This window comes from Polypterus senegalus, chromosome 1 (genome assembly GCF_016835505.1).
Source record: "Polypterus senegalus isolate Bchr_013 chromosome 1, ASM1683550v1, whole genome shotgun sequence".
Taxonomy (NCBI): domain Eukaryota; kingdom Metazoa; phylum Chordata; class Cladistia; order Polypteriformes; family Polypteridae; genus Polypterus; species Polypterus senegalus.
In genome coordinates, this window is record NC_053154.1 from 254,388,632 (window position 1) to 254,416,469 (window position 27,838).

Below are 27,838 nucleotides of genomic sequence, written 5' to 3' on the forward strand. Positions count from 1 at the left end.
TAACCTGATTTCTGGTAAGTCTCTTGTTATCAGCCTATTCATAAATGTCTGAGATAATGTGAAAATCCAATATTTTAAAAGATATATATTAATATGTGTCATGACTATAGTAGTGGCACCCTTTTTAAGAATGACCTGCAAAATACATTTTAAAGTAGTACAGTATGTAACACTCCGTTTTGTTACAATGTGTGTCTGATTAGTACAATGAAATATTTGTAAAAATAGTTTAAAATAGTTTAAAGTTTGGAGGACAGTTGAGTGAAAGTCTTATTAGAGGGGCTCAGAAAAATGAAGATACAAAAAAAAAGAACTTTTGGATAGGAAGATATAAAGTGAGTAAAATGTGCTTTTGTATGAAAGTCCCTTAAGGGCAAAGGGAAATATTTTAGCAAACAGCAATAAAGACGTCTTTCTTTTCGGGAACTCCCTCTGTTCTCCCTCCTGTGTACATGCACAAGAGCTGCTGAGCTGATGTCACTATCCTTGAAGCACAAAGTCATTGTCAGAATTACATAATCATAAAATCTAAGGGGTTTATCTACCTGTGTAATCTATAGTAATAATACTATGCTAAATACTGTCAGCTTTATCATGAATGATGATAATAATCATTTCAAATATTAGATTTAAAAATACACTAAGACATCACTAGTGGCGATTACTGCTTGAAAAGCAGATTTTATAATTTATTTTTCACATATTACTGCAAAGTCCCATTTTCAGAAGTCATTCCTTCACGGTCCTTAGGATAAACTCCCTTAACTCACCCTTAATTAGTCACGTGTAAATGTTAATTGGTTATTAGAGAAACCTTTACAGTTGCATTAGCACTTCTGAAACCTGTCATTATGTTAACCTGAGTTGCAAATTACTGAAGTTTAGTTCTGGATTAAAAAATGGCAAAAACAGAACAGCTTTCTCTAGCAACATGTCAGTATATTGCATTTTTTTTGCAGAATGAAGGTTATTCCTTCTGTTAGCATTAAGCATGATTGATGGTGAGATTTCTCTCGTGGGATTTCACTTTCACCAAGCAACAAATCTTTTAATTCTCACAGTTACGCCTCTTCATTGGGAAAAAAATCACTACTTTTTTCCCTGATGGCAACATGAATTAGAAGATCTACAACTCTCCAACTTAAAGTTTAAATCCGAACAATATATTCAATCTCTTTTCGCTGTTCCATTATTTCACCGAGTAATAATTTCCGTTTGTTTGCGCTAATGCAATCTTTACTATCCTTTTTTTGAGACTTTCAAATTTTTGTACTTCCATTATCTCTAACCTGCTCTACATGTGTATCACACCAAAGTTTTTGAACCTCTTTACGACGTTCTACTTTGTCATCTACTCTTTGTCTTTTATTTCTGGCCCCGGGCCTGGTTAAGTCTCTTGGCACAAAGTCAAGTCTTGCGGGACATGAAAGTGTCTCTCTGACAAAATCACATCTCATCTCCTTCCAACCTTCCAAGATTTTTTTTTATAATGGAGAGATCTTTACTGTTACTGTTGCATAGACATTGAAAAGTAAGGAAAATACTTCTAGAGCAACAAGAATTTTAATAATTTAATAGAAACTCTTGTTATCTGTATGGTACCAACTATGTGCTATATAGACCCCAAGTTGTCTTCACTGTTTTTTTTTTTTGTCTTTTTTCTTTGTACATTTCAGCTGACAAATAACGAACACTTTATTAGGTTTGCAGAAAGATGTAAAACACACACCCATGTTAACAGATACCAGAATAAAATGAACATCTGGGCAGATATTTTGAGGCTTCTGAAAACTCTGTAGGATTGTTAAGATTTAACTCTAGCAATTGGATAAGTTACAAATGGGTGCTGTTAACAGAAGCAAGTTCAGATGGAAATATGCCAGTTGACTGAAAAAGTACTCATTTTGCCTTGAGCAGAACTGAGTCATACAAGTTCTTTAGAAAACCACATTCTTTTTATTTTCGGGTAATTTTGAATTGCATTTTGTCTTTAACTGAAAATCATAGTATGTTCTGCTCCACTAAACATAATGGGAGTACTGTAAAAATGTTTGACACAAAAAAACAACTAGTATATAAATCGATTTTATTCCACAGCACAACTCCTGTAAAGAGTAAATGTCTATTGTACCCTTGCTAGGAAGAAGTATTTGCCCCTTACTGATTTTCTGAGTTATGACAGATTTCCAGAGTGAACCTGACTTGTCTTTTCCTCATTTGTACTCATAAATTGGAAAAAAAAGTGTGGGGGTCTTTCAAATTTTTGGGGCACAAGGAAGTCAAATATACATTCTTAAGGTGTGAAAAATGATTAAACTCCCCATCACCCCACCAACCTCAGCTCAATTAAAGGCCTAAATAAAATCAGCTGTTTAAATTGGTTATCATTAGGCCTCATTTACGTGACCCCCCTAATCAATATAAATCTAAATTTTATTATCATAGTGAAGTTGTTATCACAGAAGATCTAGACAGATATCATTTCAACCGCAAAAAAAAAAAAACTGTAAATGGTGACAAGTGGAATAGGTTACAGTCAGTATTCATGACTCCACCATCAGAAAGTTGCTTGGCAAAAGTGAGATCCATGGCATAACAGCACAGTGGATCCCACTGCTCACTACCGTGAATGTCACTACTTTCCTGAAGTTTTTCAAAATGTTGTATGAACAGATGAGTTAAAAGTGGAGCTTGATAGTGGTGTGTCACAGTCTAGGGATGCTTTGCTACATCAGGACTTAGAAGAATTTGAAGACTTTCCACATCTAAAGAAATCAAGAATTATGGCTTTTTTACAGGAGAGCAATAGACCATGGATATTGGAGATGAAGCTCAACATCTTCAGACTTGTTCAGCAAAACATCTTTCATTGACATCCGTTCAGCTTTCAACACCGCCATCCTTCAGAGGCTCATGAGGAAGGTGAGTCTGCTAGGCTACAACACTTCCCTATGCAAGTGGAACCTGGACATCCTGGCAGAAAGACCTCAGACAGTCTGCTTTGGAAACACCATCTCCAGTACCATCACAATGAACACTGTTACCCCATCCAGGGCTGTGTACTCAACCCACTTCTGTTCAGTCAATAGGGCAATAGGGATGAGTCAGTTTACAGAATGGAGATTCAAAGATTGACAGACTGGTGCAAGTGCAACAATCTGTCTGTGGACAAAATGAAAGAGACAATTGTTGACTTCAGGCAGATTTATGCTGTTCACACCTCCTCTGCACATCAAGGGCTCTGTGGTTGACCTTACTTACTAAATTAATACCACCTCCATAGTCAAGAAGACTTGGCAGGATCTCCACTTGCGTCAGTGGCTGAAAAAGGCAAGCCTGCCTCTCCCCATTCTCACCACATTCTATAGGGGCAGATCTGAGAGTGTGCTGAGCAGCTGCATCATTGTCTGGTTTAGGAACTACCATGTCTCTGACCGTATGGTCCTACAATGAATAATGCACACAGCTGAAAAGATCATCGGGGTCTCTCTGCTCTCCATTAAAGACATCTTTATAAAACAATTCATATGCAGGACCTATAGCATTGTGAAGGACCACTCAAATCTGGCAGAAGATACTGGAACATCTGAGCCAGCTCTGCCAGGTTCTGCAACACCCTTGGCTGTCTAGACTCTGAACTCTGTGCTGTCCCTCTGCTCTAAGATCTGCTCCTAGTAGTTTATTATATGCAGTACATTTGTTACACTTGTTACTACTGTTGTTTTTCTTTATTGGTTGTTATTATTTATTTACTTTATTACTTCAAATTAGGGCGGCACGGTGGCACAGTGGTAGCGCTGCTGCCTCGCAGTTAGGGGACCCGGGTTCGCTTCCCAGGTCCTCCCTGCGTGGAGTTTGCATGTTCTCCCCGTATCTGCGTGGGTTTCCTCCGGGCGCTCTGGTTTCCTCCCACAATCCAAAGACATGCAGGTTAGGTGGATTGGCGATTCTAGATTGGGCTTGGTGTGTGGGTGTGTTTGTGTGTCCTGTGGTGGGTTGGCACCCTGCCCAGGATTGGTTCCTGCCTTGTGCCCTGTGTTGGCTGGGATTGGCTCCAGCAGACCCCCGTGACCCTGTATTCGGATTCAGCGGGTTAGAAAATGGATGGATACTTCAAATTATACTATCTATTTGTTTAATTATCTATTTCTAATATAGTAAGGTTTGTTACCTTTCTTCCATCCTGTGTTTATATATATTTTGCATCATGGTCCTGGTGAATGTTATTTCATGCCACTGTATGCTGCAATATGGTGTATGAATGGTATGACAATAAAACCACTTGACTGGACTTGAAACTCCCAAGCAAGCCTATTTCCAATTGACTGAAGAAAGAAAAATGATAGTTTTGGAATCACCTTGTCAAAGCTGAGACCTAAACCCCATTGAGATGTTTTAGCACAACCTGAAAGAAATCATCACACGATAACACAAAAAATGAGTTAGCTATGACAGTTTTACTAGGAGTTGGCCAAAATTCCTCCACAGCATCAACAGTGATTTTCAGTAGCTAAGGAAAATGTTGGGCTGCAGTTATTGCTGCTTTAGGGGGGTCGTACCATCTATTTAGCCCAAAGGAGTGAGAACTTTTTTTTTTTAATAGGATGCTGCCTACTCTAGTGCTGCTGCCTCGAGGTAAGGAGATCACGGATTCATCTCTCAGGTTCTCATGCATGAAGAATTATTATTATTATTAGTCTATATGGCTTTCCTTACTTTATTAATGAAATAAATATATTTTTGTGTTATTTGCTTACTTAGGGTAAGCTTTTAATTAACATTTGCTGTTAAAATATGTAATAATGTAATACATCGTGGACATATTTTAATGGCATAATACTTCATACCAGAAGTAATTGCCTATGCAGCAGTAACTGTTAACTGAGAACATATACTTGAAGTTGGATATAAGACAAAAAGCTCCTAATAAACTGTTTAAATCAAATTTGAGAAATGCCAGGGTCCTCTGAGACCTATTAGTTGCACTTACTTCCATATTTCTTTGCCACTAGTTTAAAAAATGATGTTAAAATGATGCATTGGAAGTTTTGACTTGAATGTTTCAAATGCAGTTTTTATGGAAAAGTGGAGCTATTTATATTGTCCACGGGAATATTTCATATTGCACAGTGTGGGTGTTGCAGAGTCCCAGGGACCAAAGTTTGGATGTGGAGTGGACTGGCGAGTCTAGTTTGGCACAGTATCTATTAGGGTATAAGTTTGTCCTGTAAAACACTAGTGTCTTATCCAGAGTGAGTTTCTGTCCTGTACCTGATGCTGATATAATATACATCAGCTGCCCAGAGTCCTAAAATAAAACACCGTTTTCAAAATTTAGTCGAAATAACAATTGCATTCCTTATTTACACTTTCAAGGACTGACAACAGTGAAAAAATATTTTCATCTTACTAAAAAAATCTAATTTACAATTTTATTTAAAAACTAATACAGTAATATATCACCAGTTAAGCAACAAGGTATTTTAAATTCATTTACATAAATGCTTCAAGACCATATTAATCATTTTAGAGTTCAAAAATATTTGAGCCATAGTATTAAAAGTACAGTAACAGCATTATTAGAGTAGTATTCTGGCAAGATAAAATATTTTTTAAAAATCACTGAAGTTTTATTACCTTTTTAATACTTAAAAAAGCTGATGTCCCATAAACAAAGAGAACACTAAATGCAACAAACTCAAACATTATTAAATGTTTTACACTTACACCTTTGTCAGTGCTTCAAGTCCTTTGAAAACGTCTTTGGGAAGTGTCTGCAGGTTGTTATTTGCCAGACTCCTACAAAAACAAATAAACACACATTTGAAGGGCTTGATAATAAAACGTCCCTATAGTCTAATGTTACATACTGTACAAAAGATGTAAAAGTAAATAACAAATATATCATAAGACACAGCACAGAGCAGGTGACTGTTCAAAGTCACGGCTAAAGCTGATGGCACATCATGCGACTTCTAGTTGTTGGGTATGGCAGCCTTGCTGCATGTATTTCCTGATTTTGTCGATTGATATGTCAGTTTGTATGACTGAAAACTGCTAGTCATGTCAAATTTAGCGACTGGGTGCTGATAACACGCTACCTGACAGAACCATTGCTGAAATAAGGGTTAACATTTACAGTGAGCTTAGTTACAGTATCAGCCCGTTTTATTTTCCCCTTTCCATTCTGTTGTGGTATGTAAAACAGACACACTGCTCTTCTATTTTTTTGGTCTACACACAACTGTGTTCCTTATACCTTATCACTGCACTACAAACATTGCACTTCCAGATGAGCATTCATTGGTTGTCAGCTCTCATACACACAAGCACGCCCCTTTAACTAAAGACAAAATCAAAATTGTTTGATTTTGTCAGCACGAGTCATGGACCAGTTGGAGTCGCAGGTCATGTCATATTATGCAACTTTCTGCAGCAGAAGCATGCTGTCAACAGCCTCACTAAAGTTATGTATATGAAGGCTACAACTGAAAAATGCCTGGAAAAGTCATGTAATGTGACATAAAGCCTAAAGGCTGCCACATTACCACTGTGGACACTAGAGGGCACTGCAGCTCCTCAAACTCAGAACACAAGTGCAGTCATACAGTCAAAGGCTTCAATAAAAGAGGCTTATTAAATCCAATACCTTATACAGGTTTTGATCCTCCATATACAGACTTCCCTCCACAATAAATCCTCCATATCTCCTCCAGGCAAGCTTTGTCTACCTCCTCCTGGTTGTAGCCGGGTGGCTCCTTTTATCTCAGGACCCAGGAGTACTTCTGGTGTCAAATGACTACAGCCTGGCTGCACTTCCGGGTTAGGAGGAACGTCCTTCAAGGTGTGCAACTTTCTTATAGCTCCCTCTGGTGGCACCCATACACCCTAACAGAGTTGTTATTTGAGACTACATGTCCCAAAGTGCCCTGTAGCAGTATGAATGGGAGCTCTGCCCGAGGGAAGCTGCCATTTAGCATACTAGGGGGAATAAACAGCCCCCAGAAACAGCCATTCCCTGTCCTTCTGTTATATCTGGGCCAGAAAAGGTACCGAAAACACATGTGGCTGGGGCGTCTGTCTATCCACCTTGAGCATCCCATCTGGGTAAGGAACCTTCCTTTCTCTTGGTCGGTATGCTCACCCATTCACCTGGGGCATCATGTCCAGGTAAAGAACCTTTCTCTCTCCTGATTAAGATGGGTGTCCATTCTGTTTGGCACTCCCCATTCAAATAAAAAAAAAACAAGCAAACAAAAACACCCAATGTTTACGTCCTCCCACAAATTCACACAAAAATATTACTAACTACATCTATTAGAGTTCTTGCTTTCATACTCAAGCACAGAAAGCATTCACTTTTTAGTGCAAATAATTCTCAACTTGATTCTCGACCTTTTTCTATAAATTACTGGTCAAAAGTTTTAGAACACCTCAGTTTTTATGGAAGTGCATGCAGTTAAATATCTTAATGTTTCATGAAATCAAGGCATAGAACAAATAAACAATGGAAAAAAAATCAAGGAATCATTAAGTGTACAAAGTTTTATTTGAATTTTTGATTCATCAAAGTAGCCACCTTTTGCTGATATAACAACCAAACTGTGGTAAAACTTTTGATTCAGAATGCCAGTCACGCTGTGCAAGTCACCAACTGTAACTCCTGCAAAAGAACCCCAGACCATCACACTTCCTCCTCCATGTTTGATAGTTGGTGTCGCACACTGAAGAACCATCCTTTCATCAACTTGACGGCATGTAACTACCCTGCATGATGAACCAAAGATTTAAAATTTTGATTCATCAGTCCATAAGACCTTCTTCCAGTCTGCAGTATTCCACAGCTCGTATTTCAAAGCCCTGTTTTATCCTTAACTCTTTGAGGGCTGAATTTTTTTTCCAAAAACTCAGTTTTCTGAACAGCACACAAACTAATGGTTTCACACATATATCAACATAAAACATCTGTTGCAATGTGCTGTGGTTGCTGTTGCTGTATGTTCAACATCTCTGGAGGCAGTGGCTGCGCGGGGGCACCTTGATGGCCAGCAGGAGTGCACGGTGGGCTGGCTGCCTTCGCACAGCAGGTGGGCGGCAGTGGCAGTCACAGTGTGACACAATATGGTTTGTACCTCTTGTCATCATAAGTGGTGGTCCTTCCAGGCGAACGCTGTTGTAGGTGTATTAGCTACACAAACGTGTTCAACACCACGATCAACTGGGTACCTCACTTTCGATGACATTCGATGTCTATCTTTTGATCAATCGCATCAAATTCCAAGTCAGAGTCCGATTCAGCGATAATATGTAAAACGTCCATGGCATATTTAGTCTCTCGCCAGATGTCAATACCATTTTAGAGTTTGCTCTTTGCTACTCATGCAGGGAATTGAGGTCAAATCAACAGAGCTACTTAACTTTCCTTCTAGCAAAGAGAGTCAAACTTAAATGTAAGGGCAGGTTTTGTCGCAGTTTACAGCTGATTACTATCCTCTACCCCTGAATTTCGAGAAAAGTTCACATCAGCCCTGAAAGAGTTAAAGAAATGGCTTTCTTACTGCCATTCGCCTTGTGATACCTGCAGCACAGTCTCCTCTTCACAGTAGAAACTGAGACCTGCTTTTATCAACCACTATTAAGCTGTGCTGTGTTTGTGCTGTGAAGTGCCTATCATGCAAAATGGCGAGCCTCAGAAATATGTCTTCTGATTGGGCTGTGACTTTGGATGTGCCAGATAGATAGATAGATAGATAGATAGATAGATAGATAGATAGATAGATTTTTTTTGCAATTTCTCTAAATGAAAGGCCTACACTTCTAAGGGTAATTATGCTCTGTCTCATTTCATTTGTTAATTGCCATTTTCTTTCCATTACCACTGGCATTCACAACTTTCTGCAATGTAATATTGTCCAAATAGTAGCTTAGAAGGTGTAGTAACACAGTCTGTTCCAAGTCTGCGTTAAGACAGTCAGAGGGTTTTGAAGTAATCAACAGAAGTTGAGACCCCTGTGCAAATTGTTTGTTTCATCTTACAATGCTTAATTTACTTTAATTGTAGGTGACAGCCAATTCCCCTGAATAAGACCCATTTGTAATATACTGAAATGTCTTTTTTTCTGTTTTTGCTAACCTAAACTTTAAATTTAAACCTCTGGCAGTTTACTTCTTACCTTTTCACCATTTCAGGTCATTTATTGCATTTCAACTGATTACATTTTAAGGTGCTCTAAAACTTTTGACCGGTAGTGTATGTATATATTATATATATATAATGCGCACACAACTGCTCTGTCATGGCCTTTTACGCCACACATACACTATATATATGGCCTCCCTTCGTTTTTAACTTAGATGCTTCTTCTCGCAACCCACAGATAAACATGCCTGGTTAAAAGGTGATTCTGGGTGTGGATGTATATATAATCATGGATGTGATAAACTTGCTACTCATTCAGGGTCTTCCTGTTCTGTGCCTGATGCCCCCACAAACTTAAACTTGTATTAAATATGGTCACGCATGTGCGTATGGGAGGCAGCTAAAGGGTTCAAAAGAGGGCAATTCCACGCCAGGCCAGGGGGTGGCAGAGTGCAATAATCCTCTCTCTATTATCTCTGTAGACCAAACATGGGAAATCCTGCCTGGGTCTGATGGCACTTCCGGTTCCCATGCTGATCACATCAATTCCGATGATGTCACTCCTGGATCCTGTGCCGATGACATCACTCCTGGATCCTGTGCTGATGACATTACTCCTGGATCCTGTGTTGATGACATCACTCCTGCATCCTGTGCCGATGACATCACTTCTGGATCCTGTGCTGATGACATTACTCCTGGATCCTGTGCTGATGACATCACTTCCCCTTATCAGCCTTAAAACCCCACCAACTACCTTCAGTTGATCAGTTCTGTTTTGGACTCAAACCTGTATACAACTATGTATCTTATTCTGCGCTTTTGTATCCAGGCTCGAGTATATGAGTGGCTGCCCCAAACCTTTTTTTTTTTGTGTGTCAAGGCTGACTATTTCACAGTATGTTTAGAACAGGGATGGACAGATGCAAAACTTGTGGCAATCAGTGTTTTTAAGTAACAGAAAAAAACTGACAGCCATGATTTCTAAGAGACAGATCACATGAGAGATGTTTGGGTAACACAGAGGTTGACAGACATTTATGCATGTGATAGTTTATTTATTTTCAGTAATGAATTTTCTTTTCAAAATATGCTTAATTAAACCATTATTTAATCGATGTTTGTTCAAATGCAGGCAAGAAAAAGTTTAAAAAGAGAATATGACTACGTGAGATTATGGATTGATATAGGACTCTTTAGGATGTAAAGCACGATAAATTGAAAAGTGATAATGACAGACTAACTGAAATGAAAAAAAGGTTCTTCCAGTGCAAATGATGAAATTATACAATAGATAAAACAAGGAAAAATAATGGTGGAGACTGAAAAATAAATAAAGAGATTGTTTTAAAGTTCCACGTGTTAAAACTGGTAACAAAAATAGATATTGGTGTTTCCATGGAAATAAGGACTAAAATAAGTCACAATAAGCCAGGGTATGCAGAATAAAAAACTGTGAAACTTTTACAAATGTATTGCTTTTTCACACATTATTATACACTAGGAATAAAGATGATTCTGAAGATGATTTTCAAATATAGCTGTATTGTGCCGCATGAGAGGTTGTTTTGATTGTGGCTTAATGTATTACTAACTCACAGGTGATGTGCTAAAAGATCCAGAATGAAACGGCTGCTGCTATTCTCTTAATTAATTCATATTTCTTTTTTTATGTAGGTTAGAGATATGCCTTTATTAACTGCCCAGTAATTATACCAAAAAACACAACTCTGGGAATTATTGGATCAAACGTGGCATTTGCAACTAGTCAAACACATATAGTGTCTTAAAAACTGATATTACATGAGGAAAAATATAAAGCATACCAGCTGTTACTCATCTTGTTAATGGGCCGCAGTTCTACTGCCGTTGGTTAACTACTTTCTTATACAATATTTGTATTTTTTTTTACATGGGGCTAAAATTATTTTGTTGGTGTGAAAGAAATTTGAGGAGTACTCCGTATTAAAAGACATCGCCATTAGTAGTATTCAGTAATGTTACAAAGATGACTTTAAGATGATTCATTTGAAACCAAAGACTGCTAAAAATCTCAACTCTCCTTTAGCATCAAAGCCTAAAATTTTTATTGTCTCAATATACAGTGGTTTTGAATTAATGTCTACCAACAAAAAACAAGGCACCAATTACTTTTTCTCACTCAAAAGCACCATCCGGTTCTCTTCTTATCACATTCTGAAAAACAGCATCTCCACCGGCTAAAGAAAAAAATCACGCTTTCTTCTGTTTGATTGTGGCTTGGCTCAATCGGTTAATTTACAGTATTTTTTCTTTTTCTATTTCCTCTTTTTTTATTTATTTAGTTTTTTTACTTCTAACACTGATCGTTAAATAGTATTGCAAACTTAATGACAATATGCAGATGGACAACAGTTACGCACCAATAAAAAATGTAGTATGATCAGTTTATCTCAGGTTAATTGCCACACACGTATCCGCAAAGCTAAACATCCTCTTAGGAAAACTAAGGCACAATCTAATAAGTGAGTTTATTCCTTTAAAAATTTAACACAGAGTGATGTATGGCTCAACCTGATGAATGAGTCGATGCAAACAGGCCATGTCTTGTGCTGTGTTTGCTTGGTGGTGGTGGCTGAGTAAGTCAGAGAGAAAGAAGCTGCAATTTTATCAGAATAGTGAATATCTACTATCAAATCAATCTGAGTAGCAGACCGTTAACAAGTGTTTTGAAGGATAAGAGGTGTGGCTGTGTGCACAATTAATCAGGAGTAGATTTGTTATTTGTTAAAAAAAGGTTGTCACACGTGTGCGCATAGGGGACAGTTTATGGGCTCAGATAATTGTAATCTTCCTTCAGAAAGCCAGAGGGCGTTGTCGACTAATGCCTTTTGTATTCCTCTCTTTTCAGACCAGAATATTGGCAACCATTACACCTCTGACTTTCTTCTGGTTTCCTTCCTCCTGAACCCAATTCTTACTGCCAAGAACATTTATCACAGGAAGCAACGCCATCTTAGTCAGTCTTGCTGGAGACTTGCGTTGTCAGGACGTTTCTTTTTTCTTTTCAAAGTGCTATACCTCGCATTTTATTTGAATATACTGAATTAGCTTTCGTGGTGCCCAAACATTTTGTCAGGGATGCCAGGGGCAACGACCAGGCCGGGACACCTTGAGGGACCAGAAGAGGCTCAATGCCCACCCTGGATCACGTGGGGGCTGCCTTCCTGGTTGCTTTGGGGGCCACAGGTAGAGGGCTTGGAAACCCAACCCTACAGGGACCCGTGGTCATCGCCAGAGGCGCCCCAATGCCTTGGGGACCCTGGACCTCAGCACTTCCACCACACCAGGAAGTGCTGGGGAAGAAGAGAAGGGACACCCGGAGAGCTTCCGGGAGAACAGCCGGCATTTCTGCCACACAGGGGAGGAATGCCGGGACACACCTGGAGCTCATCCGGGATGATATAAAAGGGGCCGTCTCCCTTCATTCGAGACTGGAGTCGGGTGGAAGCAGGACAAAGCAGGAGAGAGAGTGGAGGCGGCCCGAAGAGGAAGGCATTGTGTGGCCAGGACTGTGTTTGGGGGTTTGTGTGCACTGAATTACTGTAAATATTGTTGTAAATATACGTGTGGTGGTGGGAAACAACACGTCCGCCTGTCTGTGTCCGGGCCACGTCCATAATTTATTATCTCTTCTTGTCTCTTTGTTACAATATTTTGGTCTGAAATGTACATACAGTACAAATACATTACAGCAGTATCTACTGAAAGTGTAATAAATTCTCATTATACTGTCATGTGTCTTTGGCTATACTGATCACGCTTAGCTGCGAGGATAAAACTGAGTTTCTTGTAAAAAGGTTCAGAAAATGAATGGCTGCTGCTTGATTTATTAGAAAAGAATTATACTGTTAGTGTAGGGTAAACAAACATCTATGGTAGTAGGAAGGAAGTGCCTAAGCATGGAATTCAAAATTAGGAAATATGGAAACAATCGCACAATTAAAAATGATAGATAGAACTTTATTTGTCCCCAATGGAAAATGAGTTCCTTTACAGCAGCTTATTAAATGAATAAACATATGAGGCAGTATGCAGGCATATTGTCATTGGTATAAAGGAGCTCCAGTGGCATTTCTTGACACACTTCTGCTGAATAATTCTTTGGCTGAAAGTCTTCAGTGTTAGTATGTCACAGAGAGGATGTGCAGATTTGTTCATAATGGCACTCAGTTTAGTTTTTATTCTCTCCTTGGGTCATACTTCTAGGGGGTCCAGAATGCACCCCATAACTGAGTCTGCCCTTTCAATTAGCTTGATGATTTGGTGGGGCTCTCTTGAAGTGATATTACCAGCCCAGCACACCACAGCATTGAAAAATCACACTGGCCATTACGGAGTTATAGAAGATGTGAAGGATGTCATTAGCTACATTAAAGGAACACAGTCTCCTAAGGAAAAATAGAGTCTGCTCTGCCTTTTCTTGCATAAAGCAGCTGTTCTGTGTAATGAGACCAGTCCAACCTGTCACTGATGTGGACCCCCCAAGTACCTGTAGGAGTACATCAGCTTTACATCCATTACCTGAATAAGTGACCAGACATGCAGGCTCTTTGGTGCAGTGAAAATCAATAACCAGTTCCCTGTTTCTGCTGATGTTAAGTTGCACCAAGAAACAAAGTTCTCCACCTGACTCCTGTACTCTGTCTCATCCCTCTTATCAATACACCCCATGAATGCAGAGTCATCAGAGAATTTTCGCAAGTACCATATCCTGGTATAAAAGCATCCAGAAACACCTTTTCTTAAAATTATTTCTTTTCATTTTCTAAGGAGTAATACAGCATAACTGCTATTAAATGACAACAGTAATGTGAAGCACACTGCCTTAATTGAAAGGAACCTTAACTGATGGCATTAATAATACAGGAACGCTCTGAGACCATTCTTAAAACAGCATAAAACCTACAGTTCAAGCACTGGCCCATTAAATTTTAAACTGCTCACAATTTTATTTGCTTTCAGACGTAAACTCATTTTGAATTCTGAACTTTGATTGCACTGCTCATCATGAATGCTCCTCTGGAGAGTTTAAATTGATTGGAGTTTGTCAGATAGCACAGACTTTTTAATTTAGACAGTTAACACATGGGCATCTTTTCATCAGAGAAGCCAGCTTTTGATACCTACATAGACATTTTTAAACAAATATTCTGAAATAGTTATCAACACAAAAAATGTAAGCAGATTTTTAAAGGTATGCTGCTGGGGTCATCTAAGCCGTCTGCTTATTTGTTAAATACTCTACCTTACTTTATTCAAAGACAGAGAGACTTTATGCCAATAAAATGTTTATCTGTTTTAGTGATATACTCTGAATACAATAGCTTAAATCATCTGTGTACAAACTTGCCAAGGAAACCAGAAAACAAACCAATCGATAGTAGAAATAGCTATCATTTTTTACATTCTTGTGCCAGCCACCTGATAGGTCGCTACCACAAATAACAGTGTGGTTTAAAATTACTTGTATTGATGGAGCTTCAGTTTGCACTCTGGGATTCCCTGTTATTTAGGGAAGAAGGAATCAAATGTCTGAACCTCATATGGCATTGGTGACGCATCAGCAGAGTGGAAAAATAAACCGGACAAATGGCATCCCGACTCAGGTGCTAGAGGACCAGTAAATGTAGTTGGTTCCTGCCTTGCACTGGATTCTACACAATTACAAACTGGAACTGAACGAAGCAGGAATGAAATAGACTTTCTCTTAAAAGCATATGAAAGGCATAGCCTAAAACAGCAGTAAGAGCTGGCAGGCAGAAAACTTTCAGTGAAGGAGCAGAAACATGTATTAAAAATGGGCAAGCTTCACCCTGAAATGAACCTCACAAAGAACTCAAGTAAGCCAATGAAAGACACTAAAGTGAGGGCACTATGTTGCTACATGAAAGCCTATAAAGCGCTGCATCTGGCATGCTTGGAAAATGTGTCCAGTATTTTTATCTTCAAAGCACTTCAATTAATTTAACTCAAGACATGAAAGTGAACAACATAGTTGTTCAGTGATCCAAACATGTTGCCTAGTCCCATAGTGAGACCTGGGAGTAGATGTGTCATCACCAGTGATGGATCCAGTGTCAAACCTTCATCTTATTTCATCAGCAGTGCTAATTGTGTGCATTGTGCAGTTTCTATAGTGAGCCTGATGACCTCACACAGCTGGAATCTGAAGCTTAGAATTTGCGTTCTCCTTCTCTACATTGCTAGGTGTTTTTGGTGGTCAGGTCAGCAACAATTTTGTGTGTACGTTTTATTATAATTCCAACTAGGGTGCTCTGCGTCTATGCATCTATCTATGCAATGAGAATTAACTATTTTACATTACAGCGAGTAATTAACCATAGTAAAAAATAGCAAAACATAATCAATTGAATGAAAATTAGGTTTTGTGCTGCATTACAGGCATTTGTTGCATTATGCGTTTTCATTCTGTTTGGCTTTGAAATTAACACGCAAATACACTTCAGTAAATACAATTTTTTTAATTAACTTTTCGTCAATATCGCATCGAATTTTGATTGAAAAATTGAACTTACATCGTGACAACTCAACGTATAACTGCCTGTGAGTGAATATTCTTTCTTTCTCTCTAATAAATAACCCGACTTTTTCAAATGTTTGTCCCTGTGATTTGTTAATTGTCATAGCAAAAGCTATTCTAACGGGAAACTGTAAACGTTTTCATACGAATGGCATATTAAGATCTCCTTTGGTGTCTAATGTTATACACAGAAGATGTACTACATTACCTTTCTTGTCGCCTGTTAAAATTTTACATGTCATTGCCGTGTAACCAATCGACAGTTTTTGTGTTAATGTGTTTGACTTCATCGTTTCTCTGTGCTAGGATTGCCTGTGTACTCATTTCTTCTGTTGATAACCCTTTGGGATGAAATTCATCAATAAGATTTCGACATAATAAGTTTTCTTTTATTGAGAACTTAAAATGAGGAAAATGTAAAAATTTATAAGAGCTGAGAGTGCAGGAACTGTGTCTGACAAAAGCATTCACACAAATGAGAGGTGAGTGGACTGTGGGCGTGGTTGTAAATAGTTGAGAGGAGGGCGGGACTTGACAAAATCTCTTGGCAAAAGTCTTGTCTCGTGTGACTTGACAAAATCTCTTGGCAAAAGTCTTGTCTCAAGATTTTCTTCTATAATAGTGAGATATCCATATTGTGAAAATGCTTAATTCTGTCTATGGTTATGAGAACCCAAGTCTATAAAGGCAAGCCAATATTCAACGCCATTCTATCACAGAGAACAATCAAGCACACACCCGTAATGTTCCAGTTTAGAATCTTTAACTAATCAAAAACAAACTGTATATCTTTGAGATCTGGATGGATAAAGACAAGAACAGATTAAAAATCTGCTAAAACAACAGCCTGCAAATTGAACCCTGGGTGTTGGAGCTGCTAGGCAGCAGTTGCACAGACTGAAAAACTTCGACCTTGTTTAATATGCAAAACCATCCAGCTGCTTTCTTACTCTCCTTCACCCATTATAAAGTCGTGGGGACAGTCAGGCAGAGAGCACAGGGTGAGAACCAATCCTACATATGTTGAGTAATAATGAAAAATCTATAGACAGACAGAGTGCTAAGTTGTAGCTCAGTAGTTCTAGCTACTGTGCAACTATGGCACCCTAAACAGGTACAGTATGTTGCCTGTTTTGGTGCTGGGGAATGGCAATGTATTACATGTTAGTTAGGCATGCAAGTAAGAATTCCACTATACTCTGTACACATATCAACACAATGAAAACTTCTAGTACAAGATAACATAACATTACATCACATAACACAACACTCTCTAACCCCCTTAATTCAATTTAGGGTCACGGAGCCCAAGGCCTATCCTGGGAACATTTGCCTTGAGGTAGGAACCAACACTGAACAGGACGCCGTGGCCCCACCACAAAAACACACACAGAGAGAGCCATCCAGCCTAACAAATACATAATCTAACATATTCAAGCCAGCTGAATCATTTTCATGGTCACAGGGGACTATCCTGGCAGCACTGCACACAAAGTAAGGAACAGTTAATGGATAGGGCCCACTCATGAACTGACTCACACTGTCTTAAGGGCATATTTGGAATTGCCAGTTTTAATTAAATACGCTTGTCTTTGGGGATGCGAAAGAAAAATCAGAGTGCATGAAGGAAAATACTGAGAGAACTGCAAACTCCCAGGTGTAGGATTTGAACCCAGGACACTGGATCCATAAGGTGGCAGTGCCTCCCACAGCACCACTCTCCATTAATGTCTAGCTTTTATGGTAATGATTTTCCACTTTGTGTTTTTTAGCAATTATGTGATGGCTTCATTGTACAGTCACGCAGAAAGCACATTACGTATTGAGTTAATGCAATAATACAATAATGAAAAACACTGTTTTGGCATCTGAAATTCATAAAACTATTTTCCTCCTTGAATTATTTCTTTCATTTTTGTGGGAATACATTTTTTCAGTCTAGAATCCCTTATGAGATCTTGTAATACAGTGTCACTGTGGTTACCATTGCTGCCTCACAGCTGCAGAATCCCGGGTCTGAATCCCTACTCTTGGTGTGCAGTTTGTTCTCCCCATGGCTAGATGGATTTTCTCCCACACTTCAAAGACGTGCAGCTCACATTAAATTGGCCTGATGGGAGTGGCTGTGGGATCGTGACTGTGTCTATCCGCTTACCTGAGTGTACCTTCCTTGGGCCTGGCACTGTCATCTTAGACACCAGCACCTCATGACCTTGAGCTGAAGAACTGGATGGAGTGTATGTAATTGTTACTTTACAAAAAGGAAATGCAGCTGATGCATCTTTCACTTTATTAGATAGAGTTTTAAAAAGGGGTAAAGGTATCAATAAGTAAAGTCATAAACCCAAAATACTCTAAAAGAGAATAGAATTGGTAAAAACTGAGTTCAGGATTAAACCAGTAACCAAGTACTTAGTAAGATGACATTAATATCAAAATGTAAAGGCCACAGAGCACACAGTGAAAAACAAGAAGCTACAGGGTGCCAAAGAATCTGATGTTCACCATCTCCATGGCACTGAGCTCTTTCAATCACGAGACCACAGGACTCCTTGTACTTACAAGCCATGACACAGGCAAGTAAGTAATGGAATTGAATGATGCCTGTCCGTCTCGGGGCTCCTGCTGTGCTGGCGCACTGACAGCAAGACTGAACTCCAGATCTGCCTGAATCCTGACATCACATGTCATGAACATTTACATTATAGCTTTATTATTATTATTTAAGACGTACTGGCATATTTAGACATAAATAACGAAAGTGGGGAACATGCTTGCTTTATCAAAGATTCATTCACAACTAATAACCAAACAATTGGGCTTAAGTCTTAAGTCTTAAGACAACTGCGGAAGTGGAGAAAATGGAAACAATGGGCTAAAGTCAACCATCCTATACAGTTTGTTTGCTTTTATACATTGTAGTGCAATGAATAAAACACGGATCAATAATACCATTAAGTTAGATCCAACATCCACTCCCCCACACATCCAGAGAACAAAAAAAAAAAAAAACAGAATTTAATGTTAAGCAATCACTCAAAACTATTGAGGTATCCTGAGGGTTGGCTGAGTTTCAGTATACTTAATTAATTAATTAATTATGATATGACATATTCTATACAAAATAGGTTATTCCTAAAACAAGTTTTTCTGAGCAAAGGGTAAGAAGATCAAGAAAGTCTCTACAGGGCTTAATGGAACGCTGAAGCAGGACTTGTCACAAAGCACCCAAGGGCGACGATGAAGAGCACAGTAGTAGGAGCAGCCATTCCTCAAAACTGCACATAACAAAAAAATACTGTTTTTCTTCACGGTTACTGGAATGTTTTGTATCCAGCAGGGGGTGCTCACTCCCTGGAATTATGTTCTTTTTTTGTTGCAGAAACAGACTCGACCCATACCCATCCATTTTGTAACCATGGCGGAAATAATCAGACGAGAGAACTATGGTACAAAAAGAGATAAATGTATTTAACATACTTTAAAAGATAACTTCTACTCCCACTTCTACTATAAATACATATCCAGACTGGAGAGAAGCCAATGGAACATTAAGTGTTATCCAGTTCTTCAAGTAAGGGAATGCTGACAACTATATGCGCCCCATCCGGCGAGTGTTCGGCGGTATTGAAACAGTTTCAGGCTTATCTGTGGCTTCTCCTCATTTTATATACTCGATTTTTTATGAGTCTTGGCAGATATGGCCAACTGCCATCTGGGCTGTGCCCTTCTCAGACCTATACAGCACCCTTTACACCTGTTCGAATCATTCATGGTTTCTACAGACATAATCCCAAAGGGCAAGCACCCTCTGCTGGATACAACATAGAATAAGTTGGACCAGATAACGGAGTAATGAAATTGGCGCTTATCATCCATATTGCATGTTTCACTGCATTAATACTATTATTATTACTGCTTCTACAATTTAGAGTCTTAATCTGAGCATATTTTGGAGTGAATCTGAGTGAAAAGAAATGTCTACAATGTATCATGTAGAACTTCGAGACCCTGTTTTGCACATATTAGTGAGAATTGTATTTTATCAATATTTGATTCCCATTCATTATTTGAAATTGTAACTGAATGGAAGAAACTGGTGAAGTTTGGAGACACTGCCTATGTCTTCATCACTGCTAGACAGTAAAGTCTCCACAGCAGATACTGAAGTAAAGTTAGGCAGCTAAAGCTGGTGTCTTTTACTAAAGTTTATAATGTCCATCTAGTTAAAGAAATGGCAGCTCATTTTTTTGATGATGTCCACAGTCTACAATCACAAGAGTGAAGACATCCATGATCACTTCATGGTTTTTAGGTTGCCTTTACTTAATAATCATTAATGCCATAAAGTACGAGGGTATATTAAAAAGTAAGGGTAATTTGAAAATTATGTGGTAATTGCAATGGATGGAAGCTGATGCAACACAACACGCTTGTGATGGCTTATGGGTAGTTCAAACAGGCACAGCTGAGTGTTTTACTGTTAGTTTAGCTGAAACCAAGGTCAAATGAACATGGATTGCGCCATTGTTGAGGAGCATGCCGTAGTGAGATTTGTTTGGGCAGAGGGAGTGAAAGCTACAGAAATTCACTGAAGGATGTTGGGTATATTGGGAAAATGAAGCTAAGGATAGAGCTGCCAGACAAGAGGAAAAGAGCAAGGTTTATGGAAGTGGTGAGAGAGGACATGCAGGTGATGGGTGTAACAGAACAGGATGCAGAGGACAGAAAGATATAGAAAGAAGATGATCCACTGTGGCAACCCCTAACAGAAGCAGCCGAAAGAAGAAGAAGAAGATGTAGGCTCATTAAGGAAGTGAAAACAGAACAACTCAATGAAATGTTTATGAATGGACAGAAAGGTTTAAAGCGGGAAGAACAAGTGTGAAAATCTTTCTGGCCAACCATCAACATCACGTACACAAGACCAGACTGACATGGGGAATGTCTTCATCAGAGAAGACCAACAGATGACATTGTCTGCTGTTCCTCCACATTTGGATATCAGCCATGGATCTGCACTTGAAATAGTGTATGATGACTTGGGGTGCTGTAAAGTTTGTGTATACTGTATATAATGAACAGTTTGCTGATCTGCAGAACCCAACAAACACATAAATTTACAATTTGAATTTACTTTTTCATTTACCCTCGTAATTTAAACAGAATCTTGTGCAGCTATTTAAGATTGTGATTAGATGATCTACAATGTGTAGAAAATGTTATCAAAAAGTAAATGTCACCTTTAAGAGCAAAGAGTGGTCTAAAAAAGAATCACTGAGACTGACACGTTTATTCAGAGGCTTGAACACACAGCACCCCACTTTCAACACCTACGCCATCTTCACTGATAACACAGTCGGTGTTAGATACCATCAGTTTGCATTTTTAATGCCTTACCACATTAAACAGCATGCTTGAGTATAACACAGAATCATGCCAAATAGCCGTAAAGAAGAATGGAATTAAAACATGGACAAACTACAATCTTGTAGATGTTCGTTTTTACATAAATCATTAATTCTTCACAACGACCTCTGTTTCCATCAAAAACTGTTTCAGAAGCACATTGACTCACCCCAAAGAAATAAGGTCAGGAAAAATGAAAGAAAAATGCAATAACGGATTTGCTTACTTCTTCCTTATGGTGACAGGTTGTGCTAATAAAGGATGCTAATGACGTGACGGTTGATCAGGAGGTGTGAACAGTGATGGAAAATCTCAGTATTAAAGACTTAAGGGCAAACCAGACAGAGTACTCAGACTGAACTAAAGATAAGACCTTGGCAAACTTGTTCATAGGGCAAAGCTTAACCCAATGATGATCGTTAGACCAAAGCTCATATCATTTCTTACAGATTGTCTGTACTATCAAAACTAATTTTTTTCCTTTATTTATAAAAATGCCCTTTATCATATAGCTTAACTTTAAATAGCTGGCCACTATGTCAAATGCCATGCAACACTTGCATCACATGGCTAGCAGCATGTAACATCGTGGCAACCAGCACAGAAAACAGTGGAGTCAGTGATGTCAATGATAAAAACAGTAAAACAAACAAAAACAAAAATAAGAAACAATCATTTTTCCTTGAATACTGTCTCCAAGAAAACAAAAATCAAGAAGTGTCAGTCAGTCATTTTCCCACCCGCTATATCCTAACTACAGGGTCAAGGGGGTCTGCTGGAGCCAATCCCAGCCAGCACAGGGAGCAAGGCAGGAACAAATCCCGGGCAGGACGCCAACCCAGTACAGGACACACACACACACCAAGCACAATTTAGGATCGCCAATGCACCTAACCTGCATGTCTTTGGACTATGGGAGGAAACCCACGCAGATACGGGGAGAACATGTAAACTCCACGCAGTGAGGACCTGGGAAGCAAACCCAGGTCTCCTAACTGCAAGGCAGCAGCACTACCGCTGTGCCACCCAAAATCAAGAAGTATTTCAACTTTTCAACCTCAAGAGAGAAAAATGCTTAGATCCAAAGTGCCATAAAGGATGATGTTTAAATCACAACAGCTTGTAACTTTTTCATCGTTATAATTTTTTGATAGGAGGGGGTCCTCAACATTAAGAATAAATTTAAGGAAGCCAAAGAACCGTGGATGGTTTAAAAATCAAGGAGGGAGAGCACAAAATACTAAATTGAAGCAAACCCCTCATGTCCCTCTAGGTTTGGATACAGAGGACTCAAGTCCCTGCCTGTCAGGTAGGGGGGTCCACTAACTTGCCCAGCTACCAAGTACCAATGTGCCCTCTTACTTACCTTCCATCTCTCATTCTCATACTCGTCCACAACCCTGGCTTCTCCTTGACTCAATACATCTCTGATCATATGATGACTTTAAACTCCACTACTGGTGTGACTTCCAGGATGAGGGTGTCCTTACTTCTGCCCTGTCTCCCTACTGACTCCTGGCTGTCCTGTACCCCTGTACTTTTAGCTGGCTTACCATGTGGCTGGCACTCTTTAACCTACTACTGCATTTTAAACTGCAATGTCGTGCTTCCAGCAAAACAGATGGGTGGTACAGTGTTAGCTTCCTGCCTGTCCCTCTCCCAGAAACTCTTGAAAGGGTGACCAGGCCTAAGATGTCTTAGCTATTAGCCCTGTCCCGCCACTTGGCTGCCAGAAACTTTTTTTTGTTTTCTTCTCACATTCCCTTTGCTGGCCTCACTGCCTTTCTTGGACTGTCGGTTATTCCTTTCAGTTATTGGGTTCCCTGCCTGCTCTCCCCCCTTTAACATCCTAGGGAAACATTTCATTTTCGCACACAGACTGTATCGCTCGCTTTCTCTCACAAACTTGTGTAGGGATCCTGTCTTTTACTTCCATTCTCAGCAGCCTGCGTGTTCTTACAGTGTTAGGTACAAGACCGCTTATCTCTCAGTTGTCTTCAGAAATCTCCTCTTTTACTGTAGCCTTCCTGATTCCACCTAAGAGTGCCTTTGCCCCTGGCCATCAGATGACAATGCCATTATTTCTTTTTGACTGCAATTTAAACACATTATGCATTTCTAGCTCAGAAGTGGTGTATTCTTAAGATTACCTCTCAGATTATGGTTATAGAATTATCACTTTGTAAATTAGACACATTTAATCAATAGCCTCTCAGATAATATACATATAGCAGGGCAGTGTGCATCTTTTTCACTGACCACATTGGCAGTAAGACAGTTGACTATTATTGCAGGCTGCAGTGTCCTATGATTGCCAAAACATGTTGACACTGGTAAGCTCAAGTCACTGAAGATAAAACTTTCTAAACATCTACAGTATGTATTGAAATCGCCCACCTAAAATTCTTGACTTGTACAGGGCAGCAGATTTAAGACAGGAAACAACCCTGGGCGGTGCACCAGTCCAATACATGGCATACTCACACTCAGACATACCAGGCAAAGACACAGTGACCAACAAACCCAACCTAAAGAGATGTTAACTCTTTCAGGGCTGATGTCAAGTTTTCTCGAAAATTCAGTGGTAGAGGATAGCAATCAGCTGTAAACTGTGACAAAACTTGCCCTTACATTTAAGTTTGACTCTCTTTGCTAGAAGAAGAGTTAAGTAGTTCTGTTGATTTGACCTTGATTCCCTGCATGAGTAGCAAAGACTCTGACATCTGGCGAGAGACTGAATACTCCATGAACGTTTTACATATTATCACTGAATCGGACTCTGACTTGGCATACTTGGAATTTGATCAGAATACAAAAGTGAGGTACCAGCATCAGCTGATCAGTCCCCAGTTGATCGTGGTGTTGAACACGTTTGTGTAGCTAATACACCTACAGCAGCGTTTGCCTGGAAGGACCACCACTTATGATGACAAGAGGTACAAACTATATTGCTTCACACTGTGACTTCCACTGCCTCCCACCGTGCACTCCTGCTGGCCATCGAGGTGCCCCCGCGCAGCCACTGCCTCCAGAGATGTCGAACATACAGCAACAGCAACCACAGCATATAGCAACAGATGTTTTATGTTGATATATGTGTGAAACCATTGGTTTGTGTGCTTTTCAGAAAACTAAGTGTTTTTGGAAAAAGAATTCAGCCCTCAAAGAGTTAAGGACAGCTGCAACAAACACTGGACATTTTATTCTGCTGGGAATGCAGTCTTCAGGAAAACAGAAATTCTTAAATTGATTACTGGAATATTTATTTTGCAGTTCAGTCTTTTAAGAATGTACAGTTTTATGCACATCTGACTGGTTTTAATATGTATAAAATGATGTTGCACTGCAAGTTTTGGGGAAATTCAATAGTATATGGAGCATAAGACACAAGATGAATTCGCTCACATCAGAGCAATTTAGTGGCACCAGTTTACCTAACATTTACAACTTCAGGAGAAATCCAGAGAACCTGAGAAAGCCACACGAGCAGAGGGAGAACATGAAGGCTGCACAAAGATGTTGTATGCCCAGGGATTTGAACTGAAGTGTCTGGCGCTATAAAACAGACACACTGCACCTCCAGATTTAAATCATCAGCTACCAAATGTAGCAGGTACTCGGCTGAGATTTCAAGATCCAACTTACAATTTACTTGAATGTACGGCCTTACAAATATGCACCCTGCCTCTGTTATATTTTTAGGAAATATGACGAGTGTGGTTTAATAGGCATTGGTGCAGAACAAAACAAAAAAAAATAACAAAAATATCAATGGTAGGAAACAAAAAGTAAAACCCTAGCAGAACAGAATATGTCATCCTAATGAGCTTTTGAACAAAATGTGCACACAAAGGATTATTTTTTTGGGGGAGCATGCACTGAATCATGACAAACCACCAAAAGATCCCAAATTAGGACCCTGGAGCCACCTCAGCACCACACTAGTTCAAATGAAATGGAACAGTGTGAAGTTTTTTACAGTGGTGGAAGTGCCACCAAGTTCTCCCTGCAAGATGGAGGACCTTCTTGCAGAGCTCGATGCAGGTGAACATCATACCCAGGACTTACAGTATGCAGCCATTTATTTATATTTTTGTTAAAATAAAAAGGCAAATTAAAATTAAAACATAATATTCTCAGACATACTTGGATTGGCCATTTCGAGGATGGAATGTTATGTTAAATTTAAAACAGTACATTTGAATAATATGATAGTAAGAGTGCACATCACCAAAACAGAGCGCGATTCTGAGCGGTTAAGTATACTTACAGGTGGATTAAGGATTTCAGTCCTCGAAAAGCATTTGAAGAAATTGACTGGATTTTATTGTTTTCAATAAACCTGCAAAAGAAAAAAAAGATCTGGCTTCAGTTTATTTAAATGTATGTACCATGAAGACAAGCACTCATGTTTATATCCTCCAATTAATTGATAAAATAAAGGGACCATACACACATAATATACAAAATGTTTAAATAATACTGTTGTGATGTAAGATTTTGCATTTAACTTGATAAATATTTTGTATGTCTTTATTTGTAATTTAGGCAAAGCAATGTAATTTAGTGTTACTTTGGTGAGAGGCATTCATGTTTGACCCCCCCAACCCGTTTACGACAAAGTTTCTTTGTAATTTTTCGACAGGATTTGGGGGATGTGTGAGTATTTCTCTCATCCCCTACACAAAGTCAGGTTAGTTTAACATATGATCTTGGGGGGGGGTGCAGGTCTTAAGATGTACTATTTCCCCCCATTGGTCTGAGATATGGCTGTTTGGAATTGGCTTGTCTCAGAGGCCTTTAAGTACCATGATGTCCTATTGGCTGTAGGGGTTGAACAGAAAACCTATAAATTTGCTTGCTCAACCACATTCTCTCTCTCTTACTAACATCTTAAAAGAAACATCTCTTGCTAACCTGTGATGATGAAAGAAGCATCTCTCTTACTGATCTGATGAAGAAGACCATCACACAGTGAATTGAAGACAACACAATGAAGAGCACAGCTTCAGCCATATTGAACAGGCTTGAGGCCTGTTCTGAAGAAAGCTGAGCACCAATGATGCTTTAACTAGAGACATTTAAAGTAACTACAAGTCTGTGTGCCACCAGAGTTACACATCACCATTTTATCAGGTTGTATGGTTGCCACTTTTTCAAATGTACTTTGCAATTTGTTATTATTTATGAATATTATCAGTAATACATTATTTTATGTGTAACTTAACTCCTGCTTTTTTTTACAACATCTAATTGCTTGAGGTTATAGATATAGAAGGGAAGGTGTGGATAAGTTATATACAGTGGTAAGTCCCATCCTTGAACCGTCACCTTATCGTGGTGGAGGGGTTTGCATGTCCCAATGATCCTAGGAGCTATGTTGTCTGGGGCTTTATGCCTGGTAGAACCACCAAGGCAAACTGGTCCTAGGTGAGGATGAGACAAAAGCGGTTCAACAAACCTCCAATGACGAAAGAAAACTTTGGACGACGTTTTCTCTAACCCGGACACGGGTCACCGGGGCCCCCCTCTGGAGCCAGGCCTGGAGGTGGGGCTCGATGGAGAGCACCTGGTGGCCGGGCCTGCACCCATGGGGCTTGGCCGGGCACAGCCCGAAGAGGTAACGTGGGTCCTCTTCCCCATGGGCTCACCAACTATGGGAGGGGCCAAGGAGGTTGGGTGCAGTGTGAGTTGGGTGGTGGCCGAAGGCGGGGACCTTGGCAGTCTGATCCTCGGCTACAGAAACTGGCTCTTGGGATGTGGAATGTTACTTTTCTGAAGGGGAAGGAGCCTGAGCTAGTGCGCGAGGTCAGAGGTTCTGGCTAGATATAGTCGGACTCATCTCGGCACAGCTTGGACTCTGGAACCAATCTCCTTGAAAGGGGCTGGACTTTCTACCACTCTGGAGTTGCCCCCAGTGAGAGGCGCCGGGCATACTTATTGCCCCCTGACTTCGAGCCTGTGCGTTGGGGTTTACCCCGGTGGGCGAGAGGGTGGCCTCCCTCCGCCGGGTGGGGAAGGGTCCTGACTGTTGTTTGTGCGTATCGCCCGAACAGCAGTTTGGAGTATCCACCCTTTTGGAGTCTCTGGAGGGTGCTAGAGGGCATACCTTCTGGGGATTCCCTCGTTTTGCTGGGAGACTTCAATGCTCACGTGGGCAATGACAGTGAGACCTGGAAGGGTGTGATTGGGAGGAATGGCCCCGATCTGAACCCGGCGGTGTTTTGTTATTGGACTTCTGTGCTCGTCACGGATTGTCCATAACGAACACCATGTTCAAGCATAAGGGTGTTCATATGTGCACTTGGCACCAGGACACCCTAGGCCTCAGGTCGATGATCGACTTTGTGGTCGTGTCATCGGACTTGCGGCCATATGTCTTGGACACTCGGGTGAAGAGAGGGGCGGAGCTGTCAACTGATCACCACCTGGTGGTGAGTTGGCCTTGATGGTGGGGAAGATGCGGTCAGACCTGGTAGGCCCAAACGTGTTGTGAGGGTCTGCTGGGAACGGCTGGCAGAGTCCCCTGTCAGAAGTAGCTTCAACTCCCACCTTCGGCAGAACTTCGACAACATCCCGAGGGAGGTGGGGGACATTGAGTCCGAATGGGCCATGTTCCGTGCCTCTATTGTTGAGGCGGCTGACCGGAGCTGTGGCCGCAAGGTGGTCGGTGCCTGTCGTGGCGGCAATCCCGAACCCGTTGGTGG

At 40.0% G+C, this 27,838-nt stretch overlaps 1 protein-coding gene across 3 annotated transcripts in view; it reads right to left on the bottom strand.

Annotated features, from left to right (window-relative positions):
* lgi1b (leucine-rich, glioma inactivated 1b) overlaps window positions 1–27,838 on the bottom strand; it is a 76,069-nt gene that overhangs the window by 15,038 nt on the left and 33,193 nt on the right. For all 3 annotated transcript variants that reach the window (XM_039772179.1, XM_039772171.1, XM_039772185.1), the window contains 2 exons: window positions 25,402–25,473; window positions 5,728–5,799 (listed from right to left, as the gene is read on the bottom strand). In XM_039772179.1, coding sequence (XP_039628113.1) covers window positions 5,728–5,799; window positions 25,402–25,473 — 144 coding nt within the window. The remainder of the gene's footprint in view (window positions 1–5,727; window positions 5,800–25,401; window positions 25,474–27,838) is intronic.